The following is a 13676-nucleotide window of genomic DNA, read 5'->3' on the forward strand; positions in this document are numbered from 1 at the left end:
GTCAAGCTTGGTGCTTTGCTGTTCTGGTGATAGAGCTACCGTGCTCTGACTCTTAAAGAGCTGTTGCTGTTCCCAAAAGGTGAATAACAGATAAAGATTCAAGATTAGAGAACAGAATGTTTACTTTTCTTGCATTTTCCAGGAATTCCTCTTCTTCTACCCATTTTTTTGACCTGATGTTAAGCAGAGGTGGCTATCATATCAGTAGTACTGCCATGTTAGGAAATGCTCATTGTCCCTCAACTGGGAAGATGCTGTGCATACTAGTCTGCTTGGTCGATACTATGGCATTCTCTAATTTTGATAGAAATTCACTATGCTTTTTTGCTAATACTGTAATTACTTAGTTAAAACCAATGCAAATCTATGATCTAAAAGAGGAACAAAACTTGATGGGACATGATATTTGGTCATGACTGTCATAACTGATCAAGCAATTGTCAGACTCCTGTATTTCCTGAAAGCTTCTTAGTTTTATAGCTGTGTCTAAATAGTAACTTGTATTTCCTCTTTACTTGTACTTCCCCCTGGTATTTTTGCATGTGTTTTAAAGTTCTTTATTTTGATAATCTCTGATTGGTCTATCTTAATGTAGAAAGGGCATGAAACAGAACTTTTATTAGGTCCTCTTATTTTTGGTGTGTGTGCAGGCTGGGAGGGAGAGAGGGCTCTCCTGTCTTTCTCTGAATCTAAACCTCTTGTGTGTGTGACTGAAAATTCTACTCTTCTGCTTTGGTCTTGGAGGTGGAAGAATACTATTTTGCATTTAAGATCAGACCTGAACTGATCATCTTGTTAGAAACATTGAGCCCATTTTAAACAAATTCATATAGGGGTTCCTTTTCACTTCTGTCCATGTCCTTTGTCAGAGAAAAGGGTAAGGGGTGACACATGTGTGGCACACAGTATTGGTGGTTCATTTATCATGGAGACAAAGCGTAACAAGATATTGAGGCTGAGACTGAAAGTCAGAAAATTCAATCAGGAAATATGATGCACATTTTAAAAAGCCAAAGTATTTTATCATAGGAATGCATCATTCAGGGAATAAGATAGATTTTCCATTAGTTGAAGCCTTTGATCAAAATTGCATATCTTTCTAAAAGAAGAGCTGCCTCAAGAGCAAGCAGCTGAGCCTGATGCAAGAATTACTGAGGGAGTTTTTTCGCCCTTTTTTATGAAGGAGGAGTCAGATATGGGCATCATAATATCAGAAATAATTATGAATAATAATGGTTATTGTAGAAAAGTAAGACTAGACTTTTGCCACAAAAGTGGCACTAAGGAGAAAAATATAGTAAAAGGAGGCTAAACCAAATCCACTTCATGTTGCTAGCATCAGAGAATGTGACAAACATTAGAGTTAACTTTATTTTAGGTAACTTTGTGTCCATGCATTCTCAGAAATGCTTGTTGAGATAGATGGGCACTTTCCTGCAAGCAGGAGGCTGTTAGGCAAGATTGCTGCAGCTTTTAGCTTCATGGGCCAGCACTATGACTAGCTTCACAAGGGATGGTGCTACTGTAGGTGTGGTTAAAACATTCCCACATAAATACTCTGGCTCTAGGTCCTTTTTTAGCCTGAAAGGTTTAACTGTTCATCAGGAGAGGGCCATAACCATTATGTCATGGTATATTCTGTGTAAGAGTATGATATATTCCCTCATTTGAAGCTGGGCCACTGTAGCCACCAGTGCAAGAATCTGACCAGAAGCAGAGCAGCAACAGAGACCCTCATGGTAGACTAAAAGACCAGAGATTACGGCACTAAACTCTGGTGGGAAGACCAAGGGTTCTGGCTTCTGGGACTGTTTTTATTTTCATTCAGTGATGGAGAGAAGATATTGTATGATACTGTAAAATACACATTCCACACAGTTCCTTGTTTCCTCTCAGCTGAATTAGGTTGCATCTTGTGTGCACTCCTGTTTTGTCCTGTGATGCTTGTGTTCATAGCTGCCCCGTGGCCTGGCAGTTCAGTGGCGAGTGCTCAGGAGCATGGTGCCTAGGATATGCTGGATGTGAGGTGGCAGCTCAGAGCTAAGTCTACACCAGTGGCACCTGTGCTCCAAAAAAAGGTAAATTGCCTGGATTTTCAACTGGATATATGAACCTTGCTTCCCAGCAGTGCTCCATAGTCGCTAGAGAAAGGAAGACATCTGAATTAGGTGGAATGGATCATCTTCTGCAGTCTTCACTGGTCCTTCATTCTCCCAGTTGATTTTGTAGGGAATTGAGATGCTTTAAGAGGCTTGGCTCTCTCCTTTCATTTCCCTTTCCCCTCCCTCCAACCACCTCCCATGAGATATCTGTGCCCACATTAGGTCATAGGATTTCCACTAGGTAGAATTCCACTATCGAATGAAGCCTGTTACAGAATTTATTCACAGCGTCATCTTCACCACTACTGGATTACAAGACATGTCATAACATTGAGCCCCACATAAGCATAATGCTGGATGAAATAACTCCCTTTGGAAAATTTTGGGAATTTTATTGGGGGATACAGTTAGCCTGTTACAGTTAGCCAACCCGTGCAATTAATTCTGCTGACTTAATTTGTTATGAGTGGTTCATTCTGTACCATCATATCCGTTTAGTTGTCACATATCACTCCTCAGATTTCTTGTTCATAGTTTCATAGTGCCTTATCTCTGACAGGATTACTAAAAATTTCGGTTACTACAGAGCCTACTATTGTCAGAAAATGAGGCTGTTTTCAGATTGTTGTATTTTTGACAGACACTCCCATTTCTTCCAGATACAAGGACACACTCTAAGCAAATACATTTCTTTTTCTTTTTCTTTTTTTTTTTGAATTTTCAGAGAGTGCCTAGAGGTTTCTTCTGCTCTGGGTGGTAATTCCTTTCCATTACTGAAGCCATGTGGTGCTCACTGGTCTCCTGGCTGATACTAATCACGCTTTTTTTTCCTGTGTCTGATTGCTGTGCACGGACATGTGAAACAAGAAATTTCTCCAATGCTCAACCCATTTTTGTATTTTTGGGGAAATTTAGGCTTTAGGAACACACTCCCCTATGTATAAGAAGTATTGACATTTAGCCATATCCAGTGATAAAGCTGGATCTGCTGAAATCTGTGGATCATTAGTTCTTCCAAGCAGTGCTGTTACTTACACCTCACCTCCTTAGCTTCCCTTTTTGTGGCAACAGTTGTTAAATAGGGAATATAAAGAGAAATTATCAGATGATAATGTTGTTTATAATAACCATTTTTTTTTCTCCTACAACTGTGCAGTTTTCCTGTGGAGAATGTGTTTGACCTCTTGGTTCTTTTTTTTTTCCTTCTTTTTATTTGCCCTTACTGTATATTGCCTTACTGTGAAAATCTCTTACTGCGAAAATCTCTTACTGCAAACCTGCTCATACAATTAACTTTTATTGATAAATAAATAGCCTTCCTGCTTCTGATAGGTGGAGCCATTGTTTTTAGTAACTGCTATTACTGCATAATGTGGGAGAAGGGAGGGTTGAAGGGAAAAGAATCTTCAGAGAATAATTTTCCTTTGGGAGTTGAAGAATGATTTTTCTTCACCACAGTAACAGTTTTTTGAGAACCTGAAAGGGGCAATTTGCTCCTAGATACTTTTTGCAGGGAAAGTATGAACCATAAAATGATCTTGACACCAGTACCAAACATGTAAGTTTTGCCGGTTTCGTTGTCCCTTTGTTCTGTTGTCCAATACGTACACAGCTTGTCACAGACAGCTTTGAAGTCAAATTCCTTTAGGTGTCTGAGACGGTGCTGCCGTTCTGAAAATAAGTCTGTAATTCTTCTTTGTGTGTTGTGCTTCATAACAAGGCATGCCATCTCCTTATTCTGAGAAGTGTTGTATTTTGATACTTCCTCCTTTATACGAACTTCTGTATTTTGTTGCTCTTCAATAATGCTTCAAAAAGCTATATGATTCAGAGCCTAACACCTAAGTTATTTCACAGTTCTGTTCTTTTAATGATGATATTCTACCCTTCTTACCTAGTAGCAGAAGAAAGACTTGTATCTTCTGACGTTATTATTATTATTATCTTTTTTTTAGTACAGTCTGTGCTATCTGGAAGCTTTGTATGGGGCTTTGAAGAGCTCTTCTTTGAAGTTAGATATTGAGACTTGACTGGGAAAATCCTATGTCCACAGAAATTCTATCCCATAGCTTCCCTAGAAGTTTCAAATATTGCTCTAACAATTTTAGAAATAATTTTGAAAATTTTAAAGTGAGATGTAAAAGAAAGACATGTTATTTTATGATCTTATTTAGATGCAGTACATACAGAGTGGATTTTCATAGATGTGATTATCTCTGAAAACCAGATGTGAAGTGTTTTTAATGACCACAGATTCTTCAGAGAACATCAGCTTCAAAATTCATTGTTTACCTTGAGATCCAAATGTTTCATGGCCCTAATTTTTCCCCATTTTTCTCCTTCACCCCTCCTACCCCCAAGACTCCATCACCTTATCTCAAGATATTTACTTTGTAAAAGTATCTGCAAGAGGAAGAGAAAGGCTAGAAGTGGTAGTCAATTGATAGGCTTTATTTTGTACCGAGTCATACAATTTAGATTTCAGATATCAAAAAAAAACAAAAAAAACAAAAAACAAAAAACAAAAAACAAAATGCAATGTGAGTTGTCAAAAAGCTGACACTCTAAATACCAGAAAATATTAACATCTATTGTCAAGAAAAATAAAAAGTATGAATCACTCTGTCTCCATGACACATTTCAAAACTGCTATACACAGCACAAATTATAGTGTGTTTGATGGTATCAGGGATAATAGTACTTGAGAGTTCCTGTCTGAGCACCCAGCTTTACTACTAAAAGGGTTCAATTGTCTTGGCTTACAGTATAAAGCTGCAGAGAAAAGATTAAGGTTCTCTTAGGTCATCTTAGCTAAAACTAAAAGCTGATACAAGAACAGAATTATTGTTAATAACTTCAATCAAAGAAAAATAGCTTCATATTTTGTGTTACGTGATTACTGCAAAACAAAAATTATGTCTGTCTGTAAAATACTGATTTATTTTCTTAGTGTCTTACAGAATATTTCCAGTGTGCCATTCCTTTTTTCACCTGTGAATGTCCTGTACAATCCTGTATTTTAATTTCATCTGTTGTCAAGTTCCTATGCTGAACAGTCACATCAGTCTGGAACAGAGGAGTGAGAAATATGTCAGGAAAGGCTAAATATAAAAATCTTGCCTGTCTAAGGGGTTATGAGGAATTGTCCTCCTTTAGAAGCACCATCACCTTCAATTTTTTCTTGCATTGCCCTCAACTGGTGGTCTCCTGTGCTCTACCAGGAGAGAGAAACCGCTCCACTGAGAACTGTAGGAGATGGATGTCTTCCTCCAAACAGCCACTTGTAGGCAGCCTCTTGTTTCATTCCCGTGGAGAAGAGTGAGTTATGGCAAGTATTTTCAGAGCAGTTTCTCACAGAATCTTCTGGAATGGAACATTATTATTTGGCAATGCTGAAGAAAAAAAAATCAGTTTAATTCAAGGATTTGTGTGGGGAAATGACTGTTGATTTTAAAAAAGGAAACTATTCAAAAATGAAGTATGCACAAGTTTTGAAGTGTTTGAATTATACAGATTTTTGTGGGCTCTGTGTTTTGTTCAGTCCATTCAAAAACAAAGTCTAGATTTTTTTTTGTATTAAAAGACCCAAATGTAATTCCTTTTAACTCCTAAACTAATCCGAGCATCTAAGCTCTGCTAACTAACCTTCGCATCTAAACTCTGGGAAAATTCAGCCTTATGAGAAGAGAAAGCACTATGATATTAATCATGTAATTATTTGTTTTATTATTCATGTTTGGTAAAGAAATTTAATTTCTGCTTTTAATGCCTAATTTTACCTGAACTGCAGAGATGCAGCTTCTATCTGCAAAAAAATGTTTGGTAGAAGGATCTCTGGGATGCTGGTTGTAGAATACCTGTTGTTAGTGGAGGCTAAAATGCAGCAGATAGAAAGAGGAAATAACAGGTCACAGACACAAAGACATGGAGGTTAATATATTAACATACCTGGAAAGGAAATAAATTAATTGTAAATCAAGACAGAGACTCAAGATACTTAAATTGCCTGACAGACAGTATGCATCTTGGAGGATGAAGAGGTGACTGAAAAAGCATTTGCTGAACAGGCCTGTTTTTTGTGTCTTTGAGATTAACTGCAGTGTTAAAAATTACAAACAAAAAAAGCTTCTTTTTTTTTTTTAATTGTGTTCTGTTTAGGTTGTCTTCACCATTATAATGTCCCAGTTGCCTCCACCAGTTCATTATGGACTGCAAATACTATGTGACATGGAGTTTGTTCTTCTGACCCTGCACATATAAAGCAACTGAAAAGGCTGGGAAGCAGCAGGTTCTGTTCAGAGCTTTGCATATCCACCAGCAGGACTGCTTCCCACGTCCCAGTCCCTGATGCCTGTACAAACTTCTAGGAGTCAAGGGATCCTCAAGTGCCATTAGAGACAAATTACAAAGAGCCCAGCTGAGTATACAATTGTCTACAAATACTTTTTTCTTAAACTAGTTAACTTGAAGATGTTTGATATGGATATGATTAAGGCAGAATAAAATGCTTTTATCTTTTTATTTTGGTTTTGGAAACTGAGGTCTGTGACTGCAAGGCAGGCCAGAGAGAGTCAGATATCAGTGGAGAGAGACACTCAAGGTTCACAGAGGGTTGAAGAGGATAGGTTTAACAAAGGACTTACTTACACTACAAACTGCACAGGGAGCCTCAGGAACCACGTGGAGGGGTCGCTGGTGGTCGGCTGCTGGTGGCACAGGTGGGACGCATGGGTGGGACGCCCAGGCGGGACTCAACTTGTCCCTAAGAGCCCCTTAAACCTACTAGAACTATTTCCTTATCTCAGCTGTGCTAAGCTTGAGTAGCTACTGCCCGGGAAGCAGCTAGACATTGCTGATGAAATGAAATATGCCTGCTTCTCCCTGATGGGAGTTTGCTTAGCGTGTAGTTTCATACGCTGGGCCTGCCGCCGCATACTCTGCCGATGACTGACTGCTCGCGAGATCTTCCATAGGCGTGCTCACCACAAGGTCTGGTGAGATCTTATCCAATAAGATCCGCTTTAGTTCTTCTCCTCAGGGAAAGAGTAGAGGATGGTGCTAGAGGTAATTCAGTGACATTAAAAGGCTAAATAAAGCTTTTTCAGGGGTAGGGGCATGTGGACAAATAACATAAGCACTGCTGTTTGAGACAGGTAAATAATGTAGGTTTAAAATTATGCTTAAAAATATATAGACTAGAGCAAGCCCCAATGTCAAAAGAACATATTAAGTTGCCTGTCTATATGGGTCTGATTTCTATCATGATTTTACGTTACTTTTTAAACATAACATATATTTTTATTTTCAATGCTGTGAAATTACTTTCAGAAATCCCATACAGTTTGGTGCTGTCCTCTCTAGTCCTCAGTATTTTCTGTACTTGGATCTGCATTTTCTAAGTATTTCTGTCGTGAGATGGAGTTTTACAGTCATGGGTGCAAATTGGATTAGTGCTTGTAATAACATTTCAAAGAGAGGCTTGCACTGGCAGCAAGCATGTTTGTGCAAAATGTTGATGACATAAGCAGCGTTTTGGATGATATGGTCTGAAAATGAAGTTGCTAAGAAATCTTCAAATCAAATGCAGTTGTGTCCCAGGAGCAAGTCATTTGCATTAGAAATTGTGCCCATCTCTTGCCGCACAGGCTTGGCAACCCACGCTGCCTCTGCTCTGCATTGTCTCATTAGCACTGTTATTCAGGAGCCAGAGTCAAACACTTACGCTGGGTAGCAGTCATGACTACTTGACACAACGTCAGTAAAATGCAATTTTTTTATAATTAGACTTTTGACAGGAAAGAGAGGAAGAGGCCCAAAATGAGAAATTAGTTATTTCCTGGACCTCTGTCATTGCCTACATTAAGCTTCACTGGTGCATTTCGCATGATCTCATGGCAGCCCCTTCACAGCAACCTGGCCTCTGCCAGTTTTAAAGACAGAGTGAGTAAAAATAGGGGGTGAGGAGTTAGAAACATTGCTGGTTGGAGCAGAAGAGCTTTCAGATTCTCTGATTGAAATTGAAACAGATCTGAGACTTGTAACTCTGATTTTGCTGAGAATTTGAGTTTATTAAAATAATAAAAAGTTGAAGTAAAACTTTCTAAAATTTTCAGGTACAAAATTGCACTCATTAGCCTGATTTATCCATAGAATAACAGTGAAGCTTTTTATTGTCAAAGTTAAATCAATGTGAGTAAATTCTAATGAGGATTAGGGCCATAATAAATTAAAATTTCTTTTTTTTCCTCTCTGTTGCTGAAAGAGAGCTTATTTTTTCACTCCAAAAGCAAGGCTCATACTCAACATCTTTAATCTGGAGCTCAGATTTCAGAGATCAATGATTTCTCTCTACAAGCAGACATCTGCCAGCAGACATCCATCTGGGACAGATATTGGTGCCACTAATGTCCCTAGTTTTAAGAAAGCAAAGTTACCCTGCGTCATCTTAAAATGAGGCATTCATTAAGAACTGGCATGCCTGCTTATAATAATAATCAAATATAGAAGTCTATATATAGACTTTTCAGCAAGGTTTATTTAGTCATGCCCTACTGACAGCACTATCTGAATTTTGTCATCTGATAATTAAAAAAAATCAGATTAATTTACTACTTTTTTTCTGTTGCTGCCCTTTCATATCTTTGTGGCTGAGTAATTTTGTGAACTGCTGTTGTGTTTTATCTGGATTATGATACGCATTTCAGTCCCCAATGAAATTAAAATTTTCACTGAGCTACATACTGTGCAAATTTGGGGTAAGACGAGTCCTTGCCCTGAAATGTGTGCTTTATAGTTGAAGGAAACAGAAGCACAGAGAAGTGAAGTTACTTGACCAGGGTCACAGAACAAGTGAGTGGCAGAGCAGAGATTTATGGCCAAAATTTCCTGAGATTAATCCAGTTAGGTGAGCGCTGAACTGTGGAATCTCTCTGGTTTAGTAGAGATCTGCTAAAATATAACAGGTTTGCATCAAAGCAAAACATTGACTAATTTTAAGGAAAAAAATTTGAGAAGAGACTCCTTTGGTCATTCTGTTCTCCAGTTTTCTTTCTCTTTATAAGATTCCCTTATTGCTTCTCTATGTAAAATTGCTGCATTCACATTTAAAACTACAAAGTGGTTACAATAGTCTGCTCCTAAATTTTGTCCTTCACCTCTTGAGATTTATGATGATTAGTAATAACCGCCATCTTATTTTCCTTTTAAGATCAGTGAAGTGGATATAAATGTGTACACTGTTCCTTCCTGCAACTCCTTTGGAAAAATTCCTACAAAATTACAAGTAATAATATTGACACACTTTTCTCTGTGTGCTTTTCCTCCAAGTTTGACACTTTTATACAAAAAACAATTTCATTGGAAGTGGGAACTGAATTTCGATAGCTAGTAACTTCAGTCAATATTGCATCTTGCTAATGATTTTTGAGTTTAAGTGTATGTTTTGCTCATCAGACTATCACTACAATCAGTATGTGTGAACTTGTCCATTATTTGTTTTTATTATATTATTCAAACTTTAATACTGAACTCTAGCAGAATTCAATAACTCTACTAAAATACAGTATCCATGTTCATTAATATTCTCCTAATTCTTGTCACTCTCTTTTAATCTGATAGTATGATTCACCATCTTTGCCTCTGACATCTTAAATCTCCAACAGTACGTTATGTTTGGACACAGTGTCATGAAATTTTCTGCAGGTGACTGTAGGAACTTTTTTGTCTTACTTTAGTAGATGTGTATGTCTACATAGTGGCCAGATTAATCTGAGTGAAGTGAAATAAATCTCTATTTGAAAGGATTGTATGCAATCAGAATTGTTGTTACAGCAGATGCAGGAGGTGAAGTTTGAGCTGAAAAGTGGATAACATAGGTCATGCCAACCAAAAACACAGCATTTGACACCTTCATCTCTTAACTGACAGGAGGCCAAACCTTGATCTATCAAACCAAACCCCTGTTGTGTTCAGTCATATGTCTTTAGAAAAACATGCAGTCGGATACATTTTGGGAAAAACCATCATGCTCAAGAATGCAGTGAATCTAGACATGGATTTTTGTTTGTAATTGCCCCCTTATGTGTTAATTTCTCCTGATGTATAGATCCTGTCACTCTAAATCCCTGAAATCTTAATAACAATATTCTTAGAATTCTCAGACCTTCATTCTTCTGTAGTGATGCTTCAACAAAAAGTGAGAAGAAGTGAAGTTCAATACATGTTATGATTCTTTTAAATGACTATCTAATAAATTGACATTATCAGAATTTCTTGTTAAAAGCTTAAACTTATACTAATGAAAAAGGCTAGAAAAAATGCTTCAGTTCTATTTTTATGGGTTCCTGAAAAATTTACCAGTAAACTTGTATGAGCTGATTCACTGACGGTGGGAAATGTATAGGGAAGTGAATTCATTAAAAATACAATTAACCAATTTGCACAATTTTAAATAGTACATCCAGGATTGGATGTTTGATGAGACATCCAGTATGGTGCCAATTTCTGCCACTAGCTATCCTTAGGTGGTATTACACTCTAAAATAAGGAACTGTAGACAAAACATTCATTGTCACAATTTTCGAGCAAAAGGGCTCTCTGTGTATCTTTGATGTTCTCCCGTTAGAGTTGTGCTTTCAGACATGTCACATTGGCATTCTTAAAAGTACTCCACTCCATGGACCTTTCAGTATAGATTTCACTTTTCCCGAAACATACACTCTCCTCTTTGTCCTAACTAGTGAATTACTGAAGAATTCTGTAGAATCTCTGTAAGGTGTTTTCAGAAAAAATCGTATATACAGTCTGTGCCTGTATGAGGAATGAAGAAGTGCATGTATTGTAAGAGAAACAGTAACTAATGCATGCTTATGCTAATTGGTAGCTTACCTTTTCTAGGTATCACTACAACTATTTATGTGTGTATCTGGATGGCAGATCAACATACACCTTCTGACTGAGCCTGGGTACCCACTGCACCACTACTATCAAGGGACCTGGAAGCCTTTCTCTGTGATTTTTGTTATAAAGCTTCATCCTTTTGCCAGTGCATTATGCTTCTAAAATGTTTACTTTTAAATTATTATTATTATTATTATTTCAGTACTTTCAGGTAAAAAGTGAGGCAAATTAGCAGATATTTGCAGCATAGATGGTACAAAGCATCTGCATAGCTCTATGGAAACCCCACAGTGTTCCTGAATTTTCGTAGTATCATACTAACATTGCTATGGGATCCAAGACATGTAAATGACAGCTCTATAATTTCACCTTCCAACATAATATTCCTGGAACATCAGAAAAATACAAAATGAATCCTTGCTAATAAATCTACAATATTATACTTAGTTACATTTTCCCCACTTATCAGTGAGGACTTTTTTTGCAAGGGGAATTTAAAGATTGATGGAAAGAGGGTCAAATCATATGCAGTCTTAATAAATGTAAGAAAAAATAGGAAAATGATCATTATAAATCGGATACATTTGAAGTTGCGCTCTGAAGCATTCTGTTTGTTGTCTCAGGATGAGTCACGTGAAAGTCGCTGGACAATGGGTTGGGGCTGATTCTGATAGAAGTCTATTAAACCCCACTAATATTTCCTAATAGTAGCATAAGGGGAAAATAATTGACTGTATCTTGTCATATGGGAATTACCTTATAATCTAACCAGAAATCAAATGTAATTACATTAATCTATATGAGATGTTTGCAGGCTGTCAGAAATTAAGTCATAGGAGAATAATGCTGGTTCCTAAATCAGTAAATGAGATCAGATAAATAAATTGGTAATACCTTTTGTAAATGCATGTAGAGTGCTTTTGTTCTTTCTCTTGGCTGCCTCTCTCTCCTTTTTCTCTGCCCTTTTAGGACTGTTCCTTCATTGGTTGAATGTTTAGCAAGAGGAATATATAAAATGTAGGATTTATGAGAGCTTCTGACATTTATGGTATTTTTGATTAACACTTTTATTAGACTTGTCTAAAAAATAATTCATTATTTCAGTTTTTCTTTGTAGTTCTCTAAAAAGCTGCCATTATCATCAAATAGATCAGGGCATGTAATAAAAGCCATACAGCCAGTAGTAGAACATACTGTCGTGTAACCATTAAGACTGTTCTAAGAGGCAAAATGTTGGAACTAAAAGTATTTTTAATGACTTGAAATTGCTTGAAGTGCTTTCTGAGAGTACAAGGGTGCTGATTTATTTATCTAGTGTACTTACCTAAATTAATTTGGATAGAACTACTTTGGTCTTAATTCTCTTGCAGTGAAATTTATGTTAAAATTTTTAGATGGTGCATCATTTTGTCTGAAGGATAGAGTTAAATGATATTGGTCTGAATATTGTCATTAAATTAAAAAAAAAAAAAAAAAAAGTTAAACCAGCCAAAAAAACATTAAGGACTGCAGTCTTACCTGGGCTGTCGTCATAATCTTTAGAAGTGACCTTGCAGAAAATGCAGCATTTCTGTAATATCCTCTCTTTTTCTTTCTTTTTTTTTAAAAAAATTAGTCTTTTAGCATGGCAACAGTCAGTAACACAAATGCTTCAGAAAATATTTTAGGTAATTTTGTATCAGTTCTAGGTGAATTACCTTATTGTTCTATCTTTCTTTTCTATTTTTGAATTGAATCCTTTAAGCATCCAAGAATGCACAGCTCAGGATTGTGCCTGACCCTGGTCCATAAGCTGAGCCAAACAGGATCCTTTACTCTGCCCCACTTACTATTCTATTACAGTTTCATTCTCTAAAAATGGTTTTCATCTGTGGATTATGTTATGAGAGTTACTGAGAGAAACTGTTTTAACCTGCTGGGGACGTGTTGTAGATGTTCATAATGAGCAAGTTAAAGGACTGAATGTTTTTGACTTTTATCATTTTTCTGCTCGCAGAAAAAGCAGACTGCTCAACTGGGTTTGTCTCCTCAGCAGCCATTTTTTATCTTACTCTACTACATTGCTTCTCTCAGGATACTTCGTAGCTTGGTGTCCAAGCTTATTCCTCATTAACCATAACTGTGATACAGCTTGTCTTCATCAGTGAGCATATCTCCTATCAAGTCCTTTTCCTGTCATCCCGCAAGGCTCCCCCCTGTGATTTTCCACCGCTCCCATCTACCTCATTTACTTCCTGTGAGTGATCATGCTTTCTCCCTCATTCTTTCTGAGCACTGCCTCGTTACTGCCACACATCTGCATTAGCTAGATCTTTGGTGCAATCATTGTAGTATCTGAATATCCTTCATGAACATCTGTCCTTCCACTGACAGATTTACTTGCCAGTAGATAGGGGCTTTTGGTTGTATAGCTACATGTTTTTCTAGGTCTTGCTTTAGTAAGCCAGAGCAACCTGCTGATTTAGACACAAATCGAAAAGGTATTTTTTTGTTTCTATTGACTCTTGATTATGGTTTGTCTGCTGCCAAACTATGAGATGTTATTCTCTTGGCAAAAGTAGTTGCAAAATCCAGACTAGCTAGCATATTGGTCATCAAAGTTTCTTGGCCCTGGAGAAATTGTGGGAGTGTCAAAATAAATTTTACAAACACAAAGTCTGTGCTTGATTTTGAATA

At 37.2% G+C, this 13676-nt stretch overlaps 1 protein-coding gene across 3 annotated transcripts in view; it reads left to right on the forward strand.

Moving 5' to 3' along the window:
* Positions 1 to 13676, forward strand: part of ATRNL1 (attractin like 1) — a 567608-nt gene that overhangs the window by 465905 nt on the left and 88027 nt on the right. Inside the window, exon 29 of one of the 3 annotated variants that reach the window (XM_026096163.2) lies at positions 6261 to 6517. The exons of the other annotated variants lie outside the window; for them this stretch is intronic. Within the exon in view, the coding sequence (XP_025951948.1) occupies positions 6261 to 6362 (102 nt within the window). The 3' untranslated portion in view covers positions 6363 to 6517. Of the gene's footprint in view, positions 1 to 6260; positions 6518 to 13676 lie in introns of those variants that run through there. 3 annotated transcript variants of the gene reach the window in all.

Source organism: Dromaius novaehollandiae, chromosome 6 (assembly GCF_036370855.1).
Source record: "Dromaius novaehollandiae isolate bDroNov1 chromosome 6, bDroNov1.hap1, whole genome shotgun sequence".
In the NCBI taxonomy this organism is placed as follows: domain Eukaryota; kingdom Metazoa; phylum Chordata; class Aves; order Casuariiformes; family Dromaiidae; genus Dromaius; species Dromaius novaehollandiae.